The following is a 21,465-nucleotide window of genomic DNA, read 5'->3' as shown; positions in this document are numbered from 1 at the left end:
ATCTAGAGAAAAACTTGTTTCCTTATTTTTCTGATACAAAATAAAAGTAATATATTCCCGTGAAGGATATACAACTTCTCTTCTGATAAGGAAAAAAAAGGGGGGAGCTAAATGAAAAAAAATCTAAACAAGCAGAGATCAACTATAAGCTATTCGAAATTGATAATGTGGATAAAAAACTGAAAGTGCGAAGAAGGAAAACGGCAGAAGATGTCTGGACTAGTCTTTAGAAGGAGACAATTTCTACTTCTTCTTGAGGCAAAAGACGGGGTGTAAACTTTGTACCTTCTCTTATCTTATCACAGATATATGTATAAATTATTTTATTTTTTTTAAATAATAACTGAGAAACATCCCGAATGTCAAAATTATAGCAAAGTAGAAAGGAACTGCGATTCATCTTGACATTTCAACTGGAAAACGAGGGAGAAAAAACGAAATCCAAAGTGAACCATTCACACTTCAAAAAAAGTAAGTGATTCAAAACTTAAAATAGTTCGTATTAATAACTGCAAATAAAATTTAAAAAATTATCATACATTTCTCATTTTTATATACTTTTACTTATTTCTTTTATTGCGCATTGAATAAATTTCTGAATAATTCAAATGAATAATTTAAGCAATATTTTTATTACATTAATTTTCGTAATTAGTTATTTTGTGTACATTAATTGGTGTCAAAAAATTGTCGTCTCTCAGAGTCATAAGTACTCATTATAGTTACTACCTATGCCTACATTCAATAAGGACATGCATTTAAAGTAGATTATCTAATAATGTTAAGGCATAGGAAAATTTTGCCCTTCTATTATTCTAAAACTATATATATATATATATATATAGCTGTGAAGTAAGCTCATTTGTATGTGTTTTAATTGTTTTATTCAACAAAATGAAATGCTTGGAATTGAAAACGGTTAAGAAAATCGAAATTTAGAGAATCATTCAAAAACTTAGATAGACAAAATAAAAAATTTGGAGTTTTACGGAAAATTATGGTAAGAAAAATTATTTCTTTATTTTTGAAAAAAAAATTTTTCTTTGAAACTAATAAAGATTCTTGTTTCAAAGGCTTACTATATAGAAGAATATTTACACCACGAAGAATTTATTCTGAACTGTTCGAATCGTTGATATTGGCAAATGTAACTATTAAATTGAAATTTGCAATTAATTTCTTACAAATGAGTAAAGTTTTAGTTTGTTTTTTATTTGTTTAGTTCTTTTTCTGTGCGTGTAAAAATATTTTCATGCAAATTAAAAAAAACTGGTACCCAGCAATAGATTAATACCAGACTAAATTTTCATTAACTGTGTTACGACCAAGATAATGAATTTCAGTACCTGGTACCAAGTAACCACCAATTATGCTGGATATCCAACGTCCGATAATAATCGTCAATGCTTAATACAAATCAAGTTAAGATATATACAAGTATTAAGCTTAAAATTATTAAAAATAAACAGTAATTGATTTTGAAACCCATGTAGTCTATCAGTTTCTTAATGATTATAGCTGAAACTATTAATTCAAGCTCAATAGTTGTGCTGTTTAACACCGATTAGTTAAATAAACGGAAATCAAAACTTACTAAGACTTATTGAAAACAAAATAATTTTCATCCCAGTAATTGTTAATTGAGAGTAAAAATTAATAATTTATTTTGAACTCTGAAAACGTTTTTTAAACATTTTAAGAATTGAAAATTTATAAATACTGCAACTTTAATGCATAAAAAAATCAAATTTTAAAATAGTTATTAGTAGGTAAGATTTATTTTTCTTAATTTACTACGTTACCTCTAACAGTAATTTTTACACAATACAAAGGAAATTGAAGATATAAAGAAAAGTTCTGATGAAATACATTTGTACAAGTTAAGAAAAGACCATTGCGGTATAAGATTTAAGTAATCATCCCCGATTGTTTATAGTTCCGCTTTATTTCTTTATCAAATTATACAAATATACTTTTAAAAGCAATGTAAAAGCTTTCGAAACTTAAACACGTGAGGCAAAAATTTCATTCGAGCAATGTTTTGCGATATATATTATCCTAGACAATACTGAAATACGTTCACGCTGGGATTGGCATTTGGCGTGCACTTAGAACGCAAACAAGCTACCTCCATAAGTAGAATGGTTTTTTCTTAACTTGAAACAGAGTATAGTAAGTCTACTTAATTTCAAAAAATAATTAGTTTTAAAATAGTTACGCATTTTGTGTTAAAAACTATTGGCAGGTTTAAAAAAATATCCATAGGTTATACACTATTTGGAAGAAAGTGACGGGACTATAACGACATAAGCCCATATTTATTAAAATTAATAGGAGGCAGGGCCTCCTTTGGCTGCGATCACAGCTGCAACCCTTCTAGGCATGCTTTCCACTAAATTAGCCATAATGGCAAGAGGAATTTCCTTCCAAATGCTTAACAGGAAGTTCCATAGTTCATGCTTGCTTTTGGGGAGTGGGGTGCAGGCCCTCAACCGACCGACGATCCAATTCGTCCCAGGGATGTTCAATTGGGTTAAGATCAGGGCTCTGCGCCGGCCACTCCAAGCGTTTAATGTTGTTGTTCACATACCAATCAAGAGTCCTCCTTGCAACGTGGGATCTTGCATTGTCGTCTTGATACAAGCAATCATCCATACCGTACGTTGCCCACAAGGTAGGAAGGGCATGATTGTCGAGAATATCACAGTATCCATCGGCATTCATCATACCATCAACCTTCACCAGTGGGCCAGTCCCATACCAGGAGAAACAGGCCCATACCATCTATCCTCCTCCACCAAACTTTACAGTTGGGACGACACTCTCGGGCAAAAGGCGTTCTCCTGGTAAACGTCATACCCAAACACGCCCATTGGAACAGAAAAGGGTAAATCGTGACTCGTCACTCCAAAGGACGCGTTTCCAGTCATCAAGAGTCCAAGTACGGTGGTCTTTGGCCCATCGAATTGGCGCTCCCTTGTTGGTTTTCGTAATCAAAAGCTTATGGGCCGCCGAACGTCCAGTGTAACCTAACTTATGGGCCTCGATACGAAGAGTCTTGGTCGAAACGACCACACCTGTGGCTTGTCTAAACTCATTAGCAATGTTATCCATGGATGTTTGACGGTTACTTCGAATCTCCCTGCCGAGCACTCGCCGGTCCCTGCTGGTGAGAACTGTAGGTCGTCCACTTCGGGGTTTGTTCTAACAGTGTCCCTCAGTCTTGTAGCAACACAAAACACGTGAAACAGTTAATTTTGAGCAGTTACGGAGACGGGATATCTCCCTAATTGACACATTGGCAAGATGTAATCCAACTAGCACACCTTTCTCGAACTCAAACAGCTCTTTCCGTGGCGGCATCTTCACAAAAACAAATCTAGTCAACTCCACAGAGTATTTGTAGGATATGGCTGACACGACACGTGATACCTATTATTGCGCATGCGTCAGCTGTATTGTCGACTTTTCTACTTTTCGAGGGGTGTCCCGTCACTTTCTTCCAGATAGTGTACATTACATTTGATAGCAATGTAAACAAGTTTAAATTCGCATTCAGTGAATGAATGCTTATCATTTCGGTTTGAAAACTGTAAAATATTTTAGCGTATCTCAACAGAAAAAATGATGGCAGCTACTTTACATCAAAATGATTTAGAGCAGTGTTTCCCAAAGTGTGGTACGCGTACCCCCAGGGGTACAGGAACAGCTTAGCGGGGGCACGCGTTCTTATGCGAAATATCTTACAACGAACGAAAATTTAAAAAAAAATTATTAAAAAACAAGACTAGTCACGAAAATTTACGATTAAATATTTTTCTATTGGCTATTTTTTACAGATTTAACAGTTAATAATTAGTGGTGTCAGCATGTTGTGATTTTTAACTTTTATGCAATTTTTTTATAGTGAAAATTACATTCATTTTTTTACTAGTGGTACACAGCGTTACGAAAAAATTAGAAAGGGTACACAAAAGTCATAAGTTTGGGAAACACTGATTTAGAGGAACACTATACATTACTTTTGAATCTGGGTTTTTCGCATTGCATCAAGGATGATTTTTAACATTACTTTTGATGTTAAATAGCTGCAACCATTTTTGTAACTGTATCCATTTAATAATGCTGAAATTTATATTTAAAGTAAGATATGATACGCATATTTATTTGTAAGTTATTTTTACCAGACAATTTTAAGTAAGAATCATGCATTCATATAAGATGCATATAAACAATGCCTCTTCAAATAAAATTTGTTCCCTAATCAAACATACACACAGCACAGAGTGACTATGATTACGAACTGGATTTAAAAGAACAAAAGTGTATCAAAATACTATATAACAAAATTATGCAATATAATAGACAGATTATTCTAAATCTTTTTATGAGAATATAATTATCTTTATTATACAACTAGATAAAAATGAACAGGCCTTTTATAAGAGTTTGGTACTGCTTCTCCGTAAAGTTAAGTATCGTGCAAGGCGAAAGCAACCTTCTCGTGCTCTAATTGTAAGCAAATAGCTGATGTTGTCCGACGGCTTGCAAATGTACACTGTAAAAAATTTCGAGTTGTGCTGCGACAAACATTGGTATTCATATGCTGGCTACATAAAGTGGTGCTCAGTTTTACTATATATTGGTGCTTTCACTAGCTCCAAACAAGGAGAGAAGGTTTTGAAGGGAACTAAAAACGAGGAAGGTTGCATTATTAGATATTTTTAAAGTGCTAAGAAGCAGGGTAAGTTAGCATCATTATTAAGTATTTTTAAAGCGCCAAAAAGCAGAGAAAGTTAGCACCATTATTAAATATTTATAAAAAAAAAAGAGGAGAAGATAATTTAAATCAAATTTATATGAACCGAATTATAATTTATTTATTTAAGTCTATAAAAATTTAAAAAAAACTTTTTTTCTTCTAGATGTGCTATGTTAAATTATCTTCTCTTTTTTTCATAAATAATTAATAATGATGCTAAATTTCTCTGCTTTTTGGCGCTTTAAAAATGTTTCCTTTCATATAAAAATATTTTCTTTCTTCCAGTTGATGTACGTAAAATTAAAATTCTTTTTTACATTTCAATCGTTAAAGCACCAAGAGATGCTTTAGAGTTAGTACCACTAATGTTTTAAGGAGAGAAAAAAATTAATTTTAATTTTAGGCTGATGCAAATTCTTATTACTAAGTATTTCGAAATTATTTTATTATTTAAAAGCGAAAGTATTACTTTCCCAATTAAAAATTTATATAAAAGAGTAGACAAATATTGGATCGATCGAACCCCAATCTCTAATTAAGGAAACACTGCAATATTAATTACATTTGCTTATGGAAATAATAAATTTGAAATAAGTTAAATGTAAAGATAATGACATAACTTGGAAATATTAACATAAAAATATACAGATCCAGATCAATATTCAAACATAATTTATTCAATTACAATCACTTTAATACTTGTATACATTGACAGAATGTAATAATTTTTATGCAAACTCTTACAATTTAAATATATTATTCTTTTTATACACATCACAGCACTCATTAAAAAAATACAAAATATTCACTGAAAAATATGATAGTTAGTATGTTTTTGTTACTAAGAGAGTGTATTCTATTCAAACTTATTTTTAGTTTACAGTAGTTTAGAATAAAAATTATGTTAGCATATGCCTCAATGTTAACAGTTTTAAAATTTGGGATCATCTGAAAATAATTTTCAATAATTAAATAAGATACTAAATTTCTTGATATACTTTGCCTCATCTGAATTAAAATTTACAATCAAAACTTACTACTTGATAAAAAAGATTAAAATTTCACTCAGTTTGGAAAAAAATACTGTCATTTTTAACAAATTAGTAAATGGTGGTGAGTATTTGAGAAAAAGCAATATTTTTATTATATATTCATTATTGTATATTTATTATTATAGATTTTCTGGTGCTATTGCTTTAACTACGACACATTTTTCAGTTGATAACCCTTAATGTAAAAAACGCAACAAGATTTAAAAAGATTACACACAAATAAAACTTTGCAGTCCTTTCACAAAATAATAATTGTTTTGCCAAACACAGATTCTTCGCCCTAAAAACTTGAAACTATATACATTCCTTGTTTGTAAGAGGTTCTTTATTCTAGTACTTTTGAAGTTTGAAAAAATTGTTTATAACCTTCTAGAAATCTGGTAATTTCGGCAGAATAAATGTCTTTATCAATAGGTTTGTCACTGGTTATAACAATATTTTTTCCTGTGCCTCTTTCTAGACTAAAATCATTGAAGTTGTTGGTGCCTTTGTGCTGATGAAAGAAGATTATAAATTCTGTAATTTATGCTAATAAATGTATAGGAATTGAAATAACATAAAATTTAAATTCTTACTTTTTTAAAAACATTGAAAGATCAATCAAAGCAAGTCATATTTTAATTGCTATTTTTAAAGTACAATATTTAAATAATTGTGAAAATATTGTTCTTATGCAAAAAAAAAATTTTAAAACATTTCACCATCTGAAATATGTTTCGAGATCAACTATTTATTCGAGGGGGGAGGGGGGATATTTTTATCTTAAGCCTCTTTTCACTCACAAAAATCCTGGAAAGGAGAGGAAGGTTCTGATATTTAAAATATTATTATTATTTTATTTTATTTATTTATTTTTGATGATAAAATGTGCCTAAGCACCTAAGTAGAATTTCTCCGCATGAGAAATTATGAATTGGATTTTATGCATTGCGTCCCAGGAAAAAAATTGCAGAAGGAACTGTCAACTGTTAAAATATTAAATGAACAACATCATAATCACTTGGATAGATCAAAGAGTTAGTGTTGACACTAAGATGGCGGGAAATGGCAGCTGATAAACACACAAGCATTATTCATATGGATGGTATTAAAACTCCTGATGTATACTGTTTGTGAGGATTATCCTTTTTACTAAATTTCTTTTGGTTCATAAAAGCAGAAATATTTCAGAATAAAAAAAAATGACTTATAATTTTAAAAAAAACCTTTCAAAAAATTATTATTAAAAAAAAACTATAAATATTATAAAGAATACATATGACCTTTTTCATGATCAATGAAAACATTTGAATTCATGTTTATGTTGGCTTCCCCTCCCCTCACAAAATACTAATGTAGGCTAAAGTAATATGCATATATCTACAACAAAAAAAAACGATTGCATGGAAAAATAATTATCGAAAGCAAAGAATTTATGAGCATCTAAGTATTTTTTCTTATTTAGATTTAATAAAAAAATATGCAATAACTTTTTAAATCCGATATTTTGTTTCATTTAAAAATTTGTTTCCCTTAGTTAAATATTAAGAAGAAAAATCTGTTTTTTTTTGTTTTTTTTAAATCATAATAAGAAATCAACATTTCTAAATGATATGAAAAATCTTATTCTAGTCGGTATTTTGTTCAAATTTCAGTAAGATTCCTGGCGAATAAACAAATGTAGCGCTTTGTTTTCTTTAGCGCCAATATTCTTCCTTTCCTACCTTGTGCACCCAACTAACTTAAAGAAACCCAGTTTCCATGACAACGGCTTGAGGTGAAGCGGAGTATAATTTGATTTGAAAGTTTTACTACAAAAGCATTTAAGAATGCATAGACAAACATTCGTGTAATTATGTGACATTACAAACGAAAGTGAGCAATACAGAACATGATGATCAAAACAGAAGCACAAATATTGATAAAAAGTTTCAATCATAACAGAAAGTACTTATTAGTATTTTTTTGTTCCTGTTCGGTAGAATGCAATTAAAACACGAACCAAGAAAATTTTCACCGGCAGTAAATTAGGCGGCAAAGCTATGCTGCTTACAATTGCTGTATTTATCATTCATTTGTCACTAGTATTGCACTTCTGTGAGGATAAAATGGATGTATCTTCTTATTTACTGAAAAAGAGCTAATATAAATTTTAAAATATTTAATTATTCATACAACGAATATAGTTTCCTCGAAAAACTTTGAAACTAACTCGTTCAGAACACACAACAAAATTTTTAAAGATGATATGAAAGAAATGAACTGTAATTATTACAAATAAATAGGAAAAGTTTACTTACCTGCAAAAGAAATAGACAATTTCAAAAACAACTTGCATAAGATGATAGCAATCTTCGAAAACAAAATCGTCCATTAATCAACAGTTACAAAATAAGTTATCAGTCACAGTTTAAAGTTTGTGCCTCTCATAGTACGAAAGTTAGGTGCAATCGACTGCGCCTTGAATGTATTTCTCGATCATATTTACCAATTTATGGTGCAGCCTAAATAAAACAATTTTTCATTTAACCAATTTATGGTGCAATTAGAAACTTTGCACCAAGTATTGGTTAAACATTTACCGGTTTTTTTTAATAGTGTACTCCGAAATGAGCGAAAATAATTCCTGAATGTCGTTTACATAAAATCAGATTAGAAGTCTTCACTTAAACAACATCAAGTTATGTCAGAAGTTTCTAACTTTTTCGGAATAAACTGTCTGTGGTGGAACAAATCATCCGATTTGGCAAAAAATTGTGCGAATGAATTCGTTATTTCAAGTTAACACCAAATTAAGTCTTCATACACACTTTAGATAGTGAAATCTCAACACCAATAATGGAGATCTTACACCAAACTCACGCGCAATCATACCATTCGATTTTAAGTAGTTTAGCCACCGGAAAACACCCATTTTGGCGTACTTTGGATGCCATTAGTAGAATGTTCACTATCAAGTGCGAGAAGGTGCGAGATTTGTAGAAGTCTTGCTGCTCTACATCTAACGAAACAGAAGTCCCTCGTTACAAAATGTATCTATGATCTCTGCCGTGTGATGAAAATAATTATATATTATAATTTTTAAATATAATGAGTTAAATAATTTTCAAAAACTTTATTTCTATTTGCTTCTTTTCTGTAAAGTCTAACTTAAGTTCATAGTAATAATCGCCACCATGCTGTTTGATTTACAAACTCATTTCATTTTATCAATTATAGTATTCGCATGCTAATTGTTATTATTTTAAATTGTAACGTAAAAATAACTTGACTAGCTCTTTTATGTGTAGCATATCTTATTGTTATTATAAATTTTATTGTTGCTACACAACGAAAATTGTAGTGACTAATTTGCACAAAATATAGTATAAAAGAACATTCCTAGTGTTTCATTGTATTACAGAATTAGACGGAAAAAATGGGAAAATAACCATGGGTTCCATCTGTTGCTATACAAATCTAAATCCTTTTGATGTCCCTGACCTCCCCTTCAAGTTTATTCCTTAATCCTGGGATACCCTGCATAATAAATTAAACGAAGTATAATTGTTTGCAAACATTTTTAAAGGTTTAGTTAGACAAAGCATAAATGTAAATAAACTACCATTTCGTTCTAGTTTATTTATAAATCGTCAGTATTTTATTTGTTTATAAATGTTTTTATTTCGACAACTATATTAGGATAAGCGCTTGACAATGCTGTTAAAATAAACAATGCTGCTTCCTAGCAATAGTTGTATTCAGAAAAATATGAGTAGAGCTTTAACGAAATTTGACGAATTTCTGAAAGAAAGCATACTTAAAAAAAATCTTTGCGTGCCACTCTCCGCCGTTCACGTTTCGGAAATACCTAAATTACATACCACAAGACACTTGTGCATTATATATATACTTCTACCATTCTAATAACGTTCAGTTTGTTGGAAATGTCTTGACATACAAAGATAACAACAGATGTTGGGGAATGTAATGAGAGATATTGATTGAGAATGATGATATTTAATTTACTTTTATTTTCAGGATGTATAAAGAAGACGAAATAAAGAGGACCTCCAGTCCTTTAACCACGCGTACCACGCCAGAATACTTTTATCCCTGCATATTAGACAAGCAAAGAAGAAAATCTTTACCAGGTAAGAAAAGATATTTTACATGGAAAACTACACAAATGCTGATCATCATCATCATATGTGTTACCGTGAATGACCGAAATCAAGAGAATGTCAATGAATCACACAGTCGTTTTAGTCCGAATTATTTCATATTAATTTAATCGTAGATATTATTATATTTATCCGATATTTAAATATCTGCTGAGGACAGATAAGGAGAAACATCAGTGTTCGGAGTACCAGGCAAATGTATACCGGCCAGTGGCACTTAACTAGACCTAGTATATATATTTCGGACATTTATAGTCAACATTCACTGGTGGAAGTCAGCAACCACCAATATATATATATATATATATATATATATTGGTGGTTGCTGACTTCCACCAGTGAATGTTGACTATAAATGTCCGAAATATATATACTAGGTCTAGTTAAGTGCCACTGGCCGGTATACATTTGCCTGGTACTCCGAACACTGATGTTTCTCCTTATCTGTCCTCAGCAGATATTTAAATATCGGATAAATATAATAATATCAACGATTAAATTAATATGAAATAGTTCGGACATTCACTGAAACGACTGTGTGATTCATTGACATTCTCTTGATTTCGGTCATTCACGGTAACACATATGATGATGATGATCAGCATTTGTGTAGTTTTCCATGTAAAATATCTTTTCTTACCTGGTAAAGATTTTCTTCTTTGCTTGTCTAATATGCAGGGATAAAAGTATTCTGGCGTGGTACGCGTGGTTAAAGGACTGGAGGTCCTCTTTATTTCGTCTTCTTTATACATCCTGAAAATAAAAGTAAATTAAATATCATCATTCTCAATCAATATCTCTCATTACATTCCCCAACATCTGTTGTTATCTTTGTATGTCAAGACATTTCCAACAAACTGAACGTTATTAGAATGGTAGAAGTATATATATAATGCACAAGTGTCTTGTGGTATGTAATTTAGGTATTTCCGAAACGTGAACGGCGGAGAGTGGCACGCAAAGATTTTTTTTAAGTATGCTTTCTTTCAGAAATTCGTCAAATTTCGTTAAAGCTCTACTCATATTTTTCTGAATACAACTATTGCTAGGAAGCAGCATTGTTTATTTTAACAGCATTGTCAAGCGCTTATCCTAATATAGTTGTCGAAATAAAAACATTTATAAACAAATAAAATACTGACGATTTATAAATAAACTAGAACGAAATGGTAGTTTATTTACATTTATGCTTTGTCTAACTAAACCTTTAAAANTATATATATATACTCAGAGCTAAATTTTGATTTTTGAATTAGAGTTTAAAGTTTTTATTTATTTATTATTTTTTTTACTCTATTGCTATGTGCTATTTTATTTATTACGATGTATATATTCGTTATAGATTGTCAATAACTCTTTCAAAGTTATAATTACAAAATAGAACAAAAAATTCGTAATTAATAGTAGTTTTTGGAACTCTCCTCAGACTTTAAGTTTTCGTAAAATTATTTCTATAAATTTTCAAATTCTGATTTCTAATTATTTTAGCAAAATCTATAACCCATTATAGAGCTCCAATATCTTAAAACTATGTTCCTAAACCATGTGCTAACAATAACTAAAAATTTTTATTTTTACTACAAACTGCACGTGCACCTATATTATAAATTTTTATATCATTTTGTTATTTTAAATTTTAAAAGATGCACTATAACAACTGTGATAATTTTACTCAACGAAATATTCAAACTGAAAATTAAAAACACAAAATCAATAGCGGTTTTTTTCAATACATAATGTAATTCTATCACTTTACATTACTAAGAAACCTATTTTATTTTATGATAAAGACATGGAATTGCTGTATTATCATCACTAAATTATAATTAAATTAAGTTTAGTGTTTCACAAGAAAATGCATAAAAATAACTATAACTTATCAAATAGTAGAAGTGGCAATTAAAATGCTTATAAGAAAATAATTAATTAAAATTGCGAAATAGTGTTAAACATTCATATTTTCGCACTATTTCTAAATAGTCTCTTTGATGAAAACTATTTATCTAGTTGAAAATTAAATAAAAATTTATGAAGCATGCTTGTTCATAAAGATGTAATGAAAGCGAAAATGATTTATTGATGATTTCTAACCCTATAATTCAGGGTTTTGAACCCCCCTTAGCAAATTACGTTTCTGACGGATTTTATTGTTGTTTTGCAGAGAAGCATTCCGGTGTAAAATATCAGTTGTTAAGTCCAGTGATGTACGAAGAAGAGATGAAGAGCTATCCGATCACCACTCGGACAATGCCCGAATACTTCTATCCATCCATAGCTGAGATTCACAAAAGAAGGAAATCCTTCTCGGGTAATTCATAATTTCTTTTATAAAATAATATCCTTCAGAGTTGATCATTTACTCCTCCATTCAGTCTTCAATTCATTTATCCTTATTGGCTTAAAATTTTTATCAAAAGTGCTTAGAAAAATACTTCTCCCGTGAATAATTATCTAATGAATACACCCCATCGAGAATGAATATTAGTGAGTCTTGATGAGTCGCACACGGACTAACAAGAAGAGAAGGGTGAGAAATTCATGTAGTTGTTTTTTTTTTTTTTTTGTATTATAGGCATGCATGTAATCTCCATAGTGAGGCAGATATAAATAAAACCCCTTTCATTTTGTTTTCTAACTATCGTCGAACACATGATCCACTATTAGTTGAAAATCACGAAAATAAAGGAACTCATATGAAGCACTTTTGTTGAAGAAATCACATTCATCGAAGATGAAAACATTTCAACGGGGGGGAGGGGGTAAATTATTCTAACCCATGAATATTCGACCTCTGGGGATATTTTGTACTTAAGTACTGTAATCGGTGTGAACTGGGAACAGCACATAAGTCGACATGCTGTTTCCGGGATTCGAACATTGGGAGTTAAATCATGCATTTTCCTGTGAAATAATTGTAAAAATGGTGTCTCTAATGATAGTTCACTTTGAGAATTCACATTCAAAGTCACATTTTTTCCGTCGTCAATATTGAAAATTTACCCGCGGGTAATCGTAATTTGGTAGCTGAAAAATTAAATGTTCAATTTACAAAATTACATGTTAAATTTTATGGCGAATATCTTGAGCTTTTGGTACTCTTTTGAATCAGAAATGCCTAATAACTTGACTTTAGATAAAAATAAGCAATACTTAAAAGCTTATTTAGGAGGAATCGCACCATAAAATTATAATAGGGCTATCAAAATATTTAATGTGAATAATCGTTATAGTTTTAAATTCGAAGTGTTTGATCAAAATGGAATTTGTGCGCCAATTTCAGATGAAAATCAATGTGAAATTATAAATGAATTGAAAAGATTTGGTATATCCTTAAGTGATATCTCCATGAACGAAAACTGTTGTTTATGTAAAAACATGTTCCGTCGATTGTGCCTGTGAGTTATTTACTGGAGAAATTATTCTCAGCAATGAATTTCAGACTAGGATGGGCAGTTGTGAGAAAAGATCTTTTCTCAAACATTTTATTGTCTTTACATGTTAACAGCTTACAGATTATTAGGAACTTGGCACTATAGAAATTGGTGAAAAAATAGCAAATTTATATCTCGAAAGAGCAGCGAAGTTTCACTTTTTTTTACACTATCACGAGAGATGTCGATGAAAGATGTAAGTTTACCGTGGATTCAACCTTCGTTGCTTAGATGCAAACATTTAGCTGAAAAATTACTTGCCAGTTAGCTCAATTCCTTAGAAAGAAATGGAAAGATATATGATTATGAAAAATAATTTAATGATTGGCTGATTGAGGGAATAGTTAAAGAAATTTTACCTTCAAACAATATAAACACTTTTTAAGGAAATGAACGCTTTTTTTTGCTAAGGAATAGAACTATCCCTCCATAGAAGAGTGTGTAGAAAAGGCCCTAATATATTTAGATTGTTATCAGCATTCAAGGAGAGATAGATGATTTAAAAGAAATGGATAACTCAAGAAAGAAATTTTACAAATCCTACTTCAAAAGAATGACCATCGCTACTTGAAATTCCTATGTCAGAAGCACGAGAAGAAGATTATCTTAAAAATTACCTACATTGGAGGGTATGTTTTGGAATCTCTTCTTTTTTTTATTACCTTCCAGCTAATGCTCCAACCCATTTGGAAGAAGCGAATCTTGCGAAACTCCTTCTACGTCGACAATTGTGTGGTGAGTACCAAATTTAACCTTTGAAGGTGGGAGTGTTCAGCATCGCCAACATGGGCTTTAGATGAGGATAACTGATGAGAATAAACAGGACCATTATTGGGACTAAATTTGCTTGAAGATACTCTTTTCGTTGAGTTTCTTAAATAAAATAAAAAAAATGAACTGCATCCAACGAAGCGAAATATTTAATTTACACTTAATTGAATTTTTGATCCGATTACCATTTTATCTCCACTTACTTCGATATCCAAATGAATGCTACAAGAATGACTTACGAGTTGTGGCAAAAAACCAATTTGGAAATGATGAAAAGGGCTGAAAAATATGTATATTTCGGAAATTCCTAAATATCTGTTGAAAAATTTGCCCTCCGAATTTAGATTTATCCTTGCACTTATTTTGTAATGACCGTAAGACAGAATACGTACCTTTTTAAGTGTCAAAAATGAACAAGATACAACTTGTACATGCAAGGGGTAGAAGTGCATCAATTAAAACGATTCCAAAAGTTGAATCTGCATTATAGTTGCTCAGTTAACTCATACATTAAGAACTGATCTGGTTCTAGAGAATGTACCTACTACATATAGATCGGATTCCACAAATGCCTTAAAAATTGAAATTGCCTTGATGAATGAAGACACGTAACTGATTGCTTTAATCTTGCTGGCCTTCCATCAAATTGATGCAACTGCGATTAATTACTTGAAATTCTCATCTGGGGGAGGAATTAAGTTGGTTGAAACTAAAGCTCGTTCGGAAGAAGAAAAAAAAAACTGTTATATCTGGTATAAAGGCTGATTCAAATGTTTTTCAGTATCTTCTTTTCTCAAAATCGCTAGAATATTAGCATGGATCAGAAGATTTTATACAAAATGCGTAAGAACAAGAAAACTAGTGGATTAGAAATGGAGAAGGTGAAAAAAAAATTATTTTGATATTTTAGCAAAGAACAGAAACTGGAATTACAAACATTTCATGACATTGAAGGATTAATCAAAGTTAAAACTAGAATTTCTATTGAGAGAGGCGTTTCGTTATCTTATTTTATTTCCATCAAATCACCAAATTTGGAAGAAATAAATTTCTGCAAAAACATGTTGAATATTTTCATTTTGGAATACAAGTACTCGTGTTTATTTACTTACTCAATCAATCGAGCAACGCATTTAGAGCTTCTTTGACCACTGAAAACATTTTATAAGCTCTTAATTATAGAGGAGGAATACCGACGACTTTATATTCAGATAATGATACTAATTTAGTGGACACTTATAATGAATGAAAAGCCGTTGATTGGAAGTCTCAATTTAATTAGAATTTGCTAATATGATAAAGATTAAATCCTCCAACCACTTCATGGATTCTGGGAACGCTTAATTTACATGGTAAATTTCTTAAGTAAGATATCAGGAAATACTACTTTAACGTACGAAGAAAGATCATCTGTGAGTTGGAAAGCCCGTCCTTTAATCTCTCATTAGAAAGACATAGATGACTTTTTATCATGAACACCTGTGACGTTTTTGCAAGATATAAAAGAAACAGGTGTCTCAGATCTTTAGATCAAATGAATGTTAAAAACTCAGAAGAAAACATGTTTACAAATAAAAACTAAGTCATGATATATAAAAATGATTCCGCTTTGAATACCTGGGATAGCTAAGACAATTTTCTAGAAATCCTAAAGAATCTCAAGTCAAAGTTGGAGATATAGTACTGATTAGCAACATTACTATTTAGCAGAAGGGGTGAAACTTTCCATGTAAAAAAAAATTCCCTGAAATGATGGGAAAACACAAGATTGGTTCAAGGAAAATCCCAGTCCCGTTGAAATGCTGTTGCACTAGTGGTTCAAGAAACATCATTTTTCCGAATACCTTCAGCGGATAAGGATGAAGTGGAAACAGATCAAATATCTTATTGTATTCTTGCAGGTGGCTCATCACATATTGAGCCTGGATGCCAGAGTTGGCCAAAAATGTAATCGATTACATTTTTTTATTACAGTAATCAATTACTTGTAATCATGATTACACTTTTCAAAATTTTTTATTACAGCTGTAATCATGATTACATAGTCGATTACAGTAATCAATTACTTGTAATCATGATTACAACTTTCAAAAAATTTTGATTACAGCTGTAATCATGATTACAATTTTGATTACAGTAATCAATTACTTGTAATCATGATTCCAAGTAATTGCGATTACAAGTAATCACAACAAAAACGATTACAAGTAATTATGATTACAAGTAATCAAAATATATGATTACATGTAATTTGATTACATGTAATTTGATTACATGTAATTATGATTACATGTAATCTAATTACACGATTACAAGACTATTGTATTCTTATAAATGATTATATTTTACAGTAGATAGTAGAATGTATTTTATAATGATACATTTTGCACGTATTAACATGTACTGCATTTTGTACGTATTTGTATACGTACAAATGAATGTAACTGAAATGTATGTACATATGATTTTATCTAGTGCATATGTTCAGACATTTTAGTTTCACACACATGTACATACACTTATATTGTAGGTATAAAATATATGTACGTATGTATATAGATAATAATTACGTATGTATGTGCAAACAATGTAGGCATGTACATTTATACACAATGAATATATGCATTTTATGCAAATATTTGTGTATGTAAAATGTATATCTATGTTCATGTACGCATGTATATACAAGTACTTGTGTTTGTACGAACATACATACATTGTCTGTACAATGTATGTCCCATGCATGTATGTGCAATTTATTTATGAACAGTACAATATATGTATGCATGTACAATATAGGTATATCTGTAGGATGTACAATATATGTATGTATACATGTACATGATATGCATGTCCAGTGTATTTATGTACATGTACATAATATGTTCATGCTCAATGTAAGTATCCAAATATGCATAATACATTTGTGAACTATTGTACGTACATTGGGCGTATTTATATTTCACATATATTCATACATGCATTCGACATGCATAACGTACGTACATACACACATTTGAGATGCATATATTGTACAGATGTATATACATATAGCGTACAGATGTATATACATATAGCGTACAGATGTATATTCATATAATGTACATATGATGAAATGAACATATAATGTTCATATAATGTACATATGTGTGTACATATACAGTACGTATGTGCATAAATATATTGGGCATAATTCTTTCGTACAAATTTTACATGTGTACATGCATGCTATCCCTATCTATGCATATGGTGCAATGTATATATGTACAATGAATGTATCCACACATGTACAATACACGTATGTTCCATGTATGCATATCCATATGTACTATATATGCACGTACAATACATGAATGTATGTACATACATTGTACATGCGTACATACATTACACGTATACATATGTACATTACATTTATGTCTAAATATGTGTACAATGCAATAAATAAAATGCATGTAAGTTAACTTTTAATGACTCAAGCAAGTTAAATGACAAAATCAAACGATATTTAAATTTAGTTTTCAGCTTTAATTGTTCTATATCATTTTGAAATTCTCTGAATAAAAAATTATTTTCAGGTATTTTCATGAAATGTTTGACAATACAGATTTATTTTTTTTATAACATAATGCATGATTCATAGAAATTTTTTAAATGGTAAGAAAAACGGTAAATTTTATGTGTGGAATTAATATTTAGAAATTCCAAATAAAATTATCGTTTGCTTTCTAAAAAATATGAGGTCGAGTTTCATATACCTTAGAATAATTTTAAAACAAATTTTAATAACTTTACTCATATAAATTTTTTTAATGTATGCACAATGTATGTGTATATTGTAATTACATATATTTAAATGTACGCACGTATTTGTACATTACTTGTAATTATGTACATGTATACGTTGTATGCACATGCATACATTGTGCATATAACTATTTTTTTGTACATCCATGCATTACATGCGCATAAGTATTAACAAAGTATGTAGTTATACAAGTACATACGTAAGTTGTACATAAGTACATACTTTGCGTGCACATATATCGATGTACATATAAATATGCATGTATACATGTACGCATTTTATTTACGCAACTATGTGCATATATTGTACCTTTAAATAACATTTTTACATATTGTACGCAAATACGTACAATTTTATATACAAACGTACATTGTATATACGTGCTATTATCGTAAATTTATACAATATATGCACTTAAGTACATAAAAGCATGCAAACGCATAAACATTATTTTCATATACGTTCATACATACATTGTCTATGTATACAAAGATACAAAACATTGCCTTTTTGTACAAACTAACATACATGCGTACATGTATCATAAATGCATAATTATATGTACTAAGCATATGCGCATTGCATTAAGTATATTACAATATAATTATGAATATTGTACGTACAAACAACGTTTGTGCATACATTGTATGTATAGGAATCGCAAATTGTACGTTCATGCGTGCGTACATTCTATGTACATAAAAATATGTAAACACATGAATACTTACATAAAAAATTTGACTATAGTATACAATCGTAATAACTTGTAATCGTATAGTTTGATTACAAGTAATCACAATTACATGTAATCAAATTACATGTAATCATGATTACATGTAATCATATATTTTGATTACTTGTAATCATAATTACTTGTAATCGTTTTTGTTGTGATTACTTGTAATCGCAATTACTTGGAATCATGATTACAAGTAATTGATTACTGTAATCAAAATTGTAATCATGATTACAGCTGCAATCAAAATTTTTTGAAAGTTGTAATCACGATTACAAGTAATTGATTACTGTAATCAAAATTTTTTGAAAGTTGTAATCACGATTACAAGTAATTGATTACATAGCTGTAATTATCTGTAATCAATTACAGTTGTAATCGATTACTGTAATCAACGGCCAACTCTGCTGGATGCTATCTCGTCATGGATGATAGCTGCTATCTACAAAATGAATGGGTTTGTGAAGTTTTTGTTGAGTTTTGTTCCACTTCGAAACTCAAGGTGGAAGAGGGTTGGAAAATCGACCATGCTTGGTTCATGCACATTAATACATTATTAATTTATGCATGCATTATTTATTTTAATTGTAAATGAAGCGAATTCTCTCTGTTTGCACATAGTGATCGTCATTAAATGTCCTATGTTTATGTAACTTACACTCAGTTTAATTTAAACGTCAAAACAAAGAATCATTCAGCATTTCGTTCGAAATTCAGACCTGGTTTCTTCCAATTTATGAATGTAGAAAAATTTCGGCATTCATATTAAAATCTACACAAGTTTTAATTATAAGTGACGAAATATTTCGAAGTCATTAAAACTTTCAATCGGAGACATTTCAAATAACTGCGTCAGAATATATTTTATGGACTCTATTTTTAATGTTTTTTTTAACACTGTTTCTACTAGTCCGTTCGACAATATTCAACTGACATTTTTTAGCAGCTGACACTAGAAATTACCATTAGGCATGCGTACTGGAACTATCCGGACGAATACATTGATAATTATTACATTGATCAAACTTCATTGGTAACTATTAATAATCACCGGTAAATGTGATAAATTCCAAAATATTTATCGCTTTAATCGACTTACTTGATTATCATTAAACCACCTTCAGTCGGTTAGTTATAATAAGCGAAGAAGTTTTTTAATTAAAAAAATTCCTATTCATTCTAGATAAAAATCAGCACAGTTCTGCTTTGGGATATTTGAAACAGAGTGGAAATTTCGGAATACATTTGCTTGTATCAATGACAGAACTTATAAAAGGTAAGTTTATTACATTCATTTTTAAATACTAGTTAAAATTATGGAACATTAATCGGTAATTTTTTCCGAAATGTTGTTGATTGGCAGAAACAGTGCTCGGAGTAAATCATTTTACAGACCTTCAAAATTGTAGAATGTTTATGAACTAATAATCACAATGTTCAGATCACCAAAAAACGATTGGATCCATTGCGATCAAATTGGAGAGTATCCTGACATGCAGAAAATATTGCAACATTAAACAAAATATAATAAAAAATAAATAAACTACGTATTTAAAAAAAGTACTTTAAGTAGCCTTTTGAATAACTGCGCTGAAGTTAAGCCACAGAATGAGCTCCCAAACTAAGTATGTACTATAAAATTTTCGATATTTATTTTTAATCAAAATTATAATTTCTATTATGGTTATCTTTTGAAAAATAACATTTTTTTAGCAATATATCATTATGTGGTCATTATTCTGTGTGTGTGTGCGTGCGTGCGTGCGTGCGTGTGCGAAAAAGAAAAACAAAGCGAAGGAGGTCAAAAAGAAACGAGCAAAAAAGAGTGTGCAAGTATTAAGAACTCATAAAATAAGTTAAAAATATAAAGACAACATGGAAAATAATATAATAATTAATGGAAAAAGAAGAAGAAAAATTATTAAAATATTTTCAAAAATATTTTTAAAAAGAATGTATTTAAAAAAAATATATGAAAAAGTCGGAAGACAAAATAATGAAAAGATATAATCTCGTCATCCACTTACACGATTTTTTAAGGCAATCCTTTTGCTGATATAGTCGTGTGAGTTGATGACGAGATTATATTTTTTCATTATTTTATTTTCCGGCTTTTTCATATATTTTTATAAATATATTTCTTTTTAAATATTTTTAAAAATATGTTATTCTAATAACTTTTCTTCTTTTTCCATTAATCTTTGTTATATTATTTTTCATGATTTCTCTATATTTTTAGCTTTTATATATAAATATATATATATATTTATATATAAAAGCTAAATATTGGAAATACTTAGGCTGAAGTTATTTAAAACAGTGTTCGTTGGATATTTGCATGGATTACATTGGTGGGGTTTCCATAGCAGGGATGTTGGGATTTGGCGCAGATTTATTTAGCCATGAAAAAATGAAAAAGCTGTTCCTGATATTTAAACGGGGATTCTGAAAAGCGTGCTGGTTGCTAGAGTATCCTTATCTTAATGAAACGACATTCAAATGATAAAATTTAGAGATTTTGATTTGCTAAAAGGCAGGGGCCACTCTGACGCTGGGGGATTTCTGGGACTATCTTAATGCGTACTTCATCTACGAATTATTGCCCATTAACTACAGAAAATAATCTTTTACCTGACATCTTGACTTTTTATAGCTCTTTGTGAGAGAACGATTTCCATATCTTAAAATTGATTATATATATTGATTATATAATTGATTATATATTAAAATTGATTATATATATATTGATTATATATAGATTAT

The 21,465-nt window shown here is 30.0% G+C and overlaps 1 protein-coding gene across 1 annotated transcript; it reads left to right on the top strand.

Annotated features, from left to right (window-relative positions):
- Window positions 1–205: 205 nt before the first annotated feature.
- On the top strand, window positions 206–20,087 carry LOC107438864 (uncharacterized). The gene is made up of 4 exons (XM_016051265.3): window positions 206–471; window positions 9,814–9,926; window positions 12,118–12,264; window positions 19,886–20,087. Exons 2-4 carry the CDS (start codon window positions 9,815–9,817, stop codon window positions 20,008–20,010), a joined length of 384 nt encoding a protein of 127 aa, XP_015906751.1. The 5' UTR covers window positions 206–471; window position 9,814; the 3' UTR covers window positions 20,011–20,087.
- Window positions 20,088–21,465: the final 1,378 nt, after the last annotated feature.

Source organism: Parasteatoda tepidariorum, chromosome 3 (genome assembly GCF_043381705.1).
Source record: "Parasteatoda tepidariorum isolate YZ-2023 chromosome 3, CAS_Ptep_4.0, whole genome shotgun sequence".
Classification (NCBI taxonomy): domain Eukaryota; kingdom Metazoa; phylum Arthropoda; class Arachnida; order Araneae; family Theridiidae; genus Parasteatoda; species Parasteatoda tepidariorum.
The sequence above is the reverse complement of the archived record's forward strand: the minus strand, read 5'-3'. Positions and strand labels throughout refer to the sequence as shown.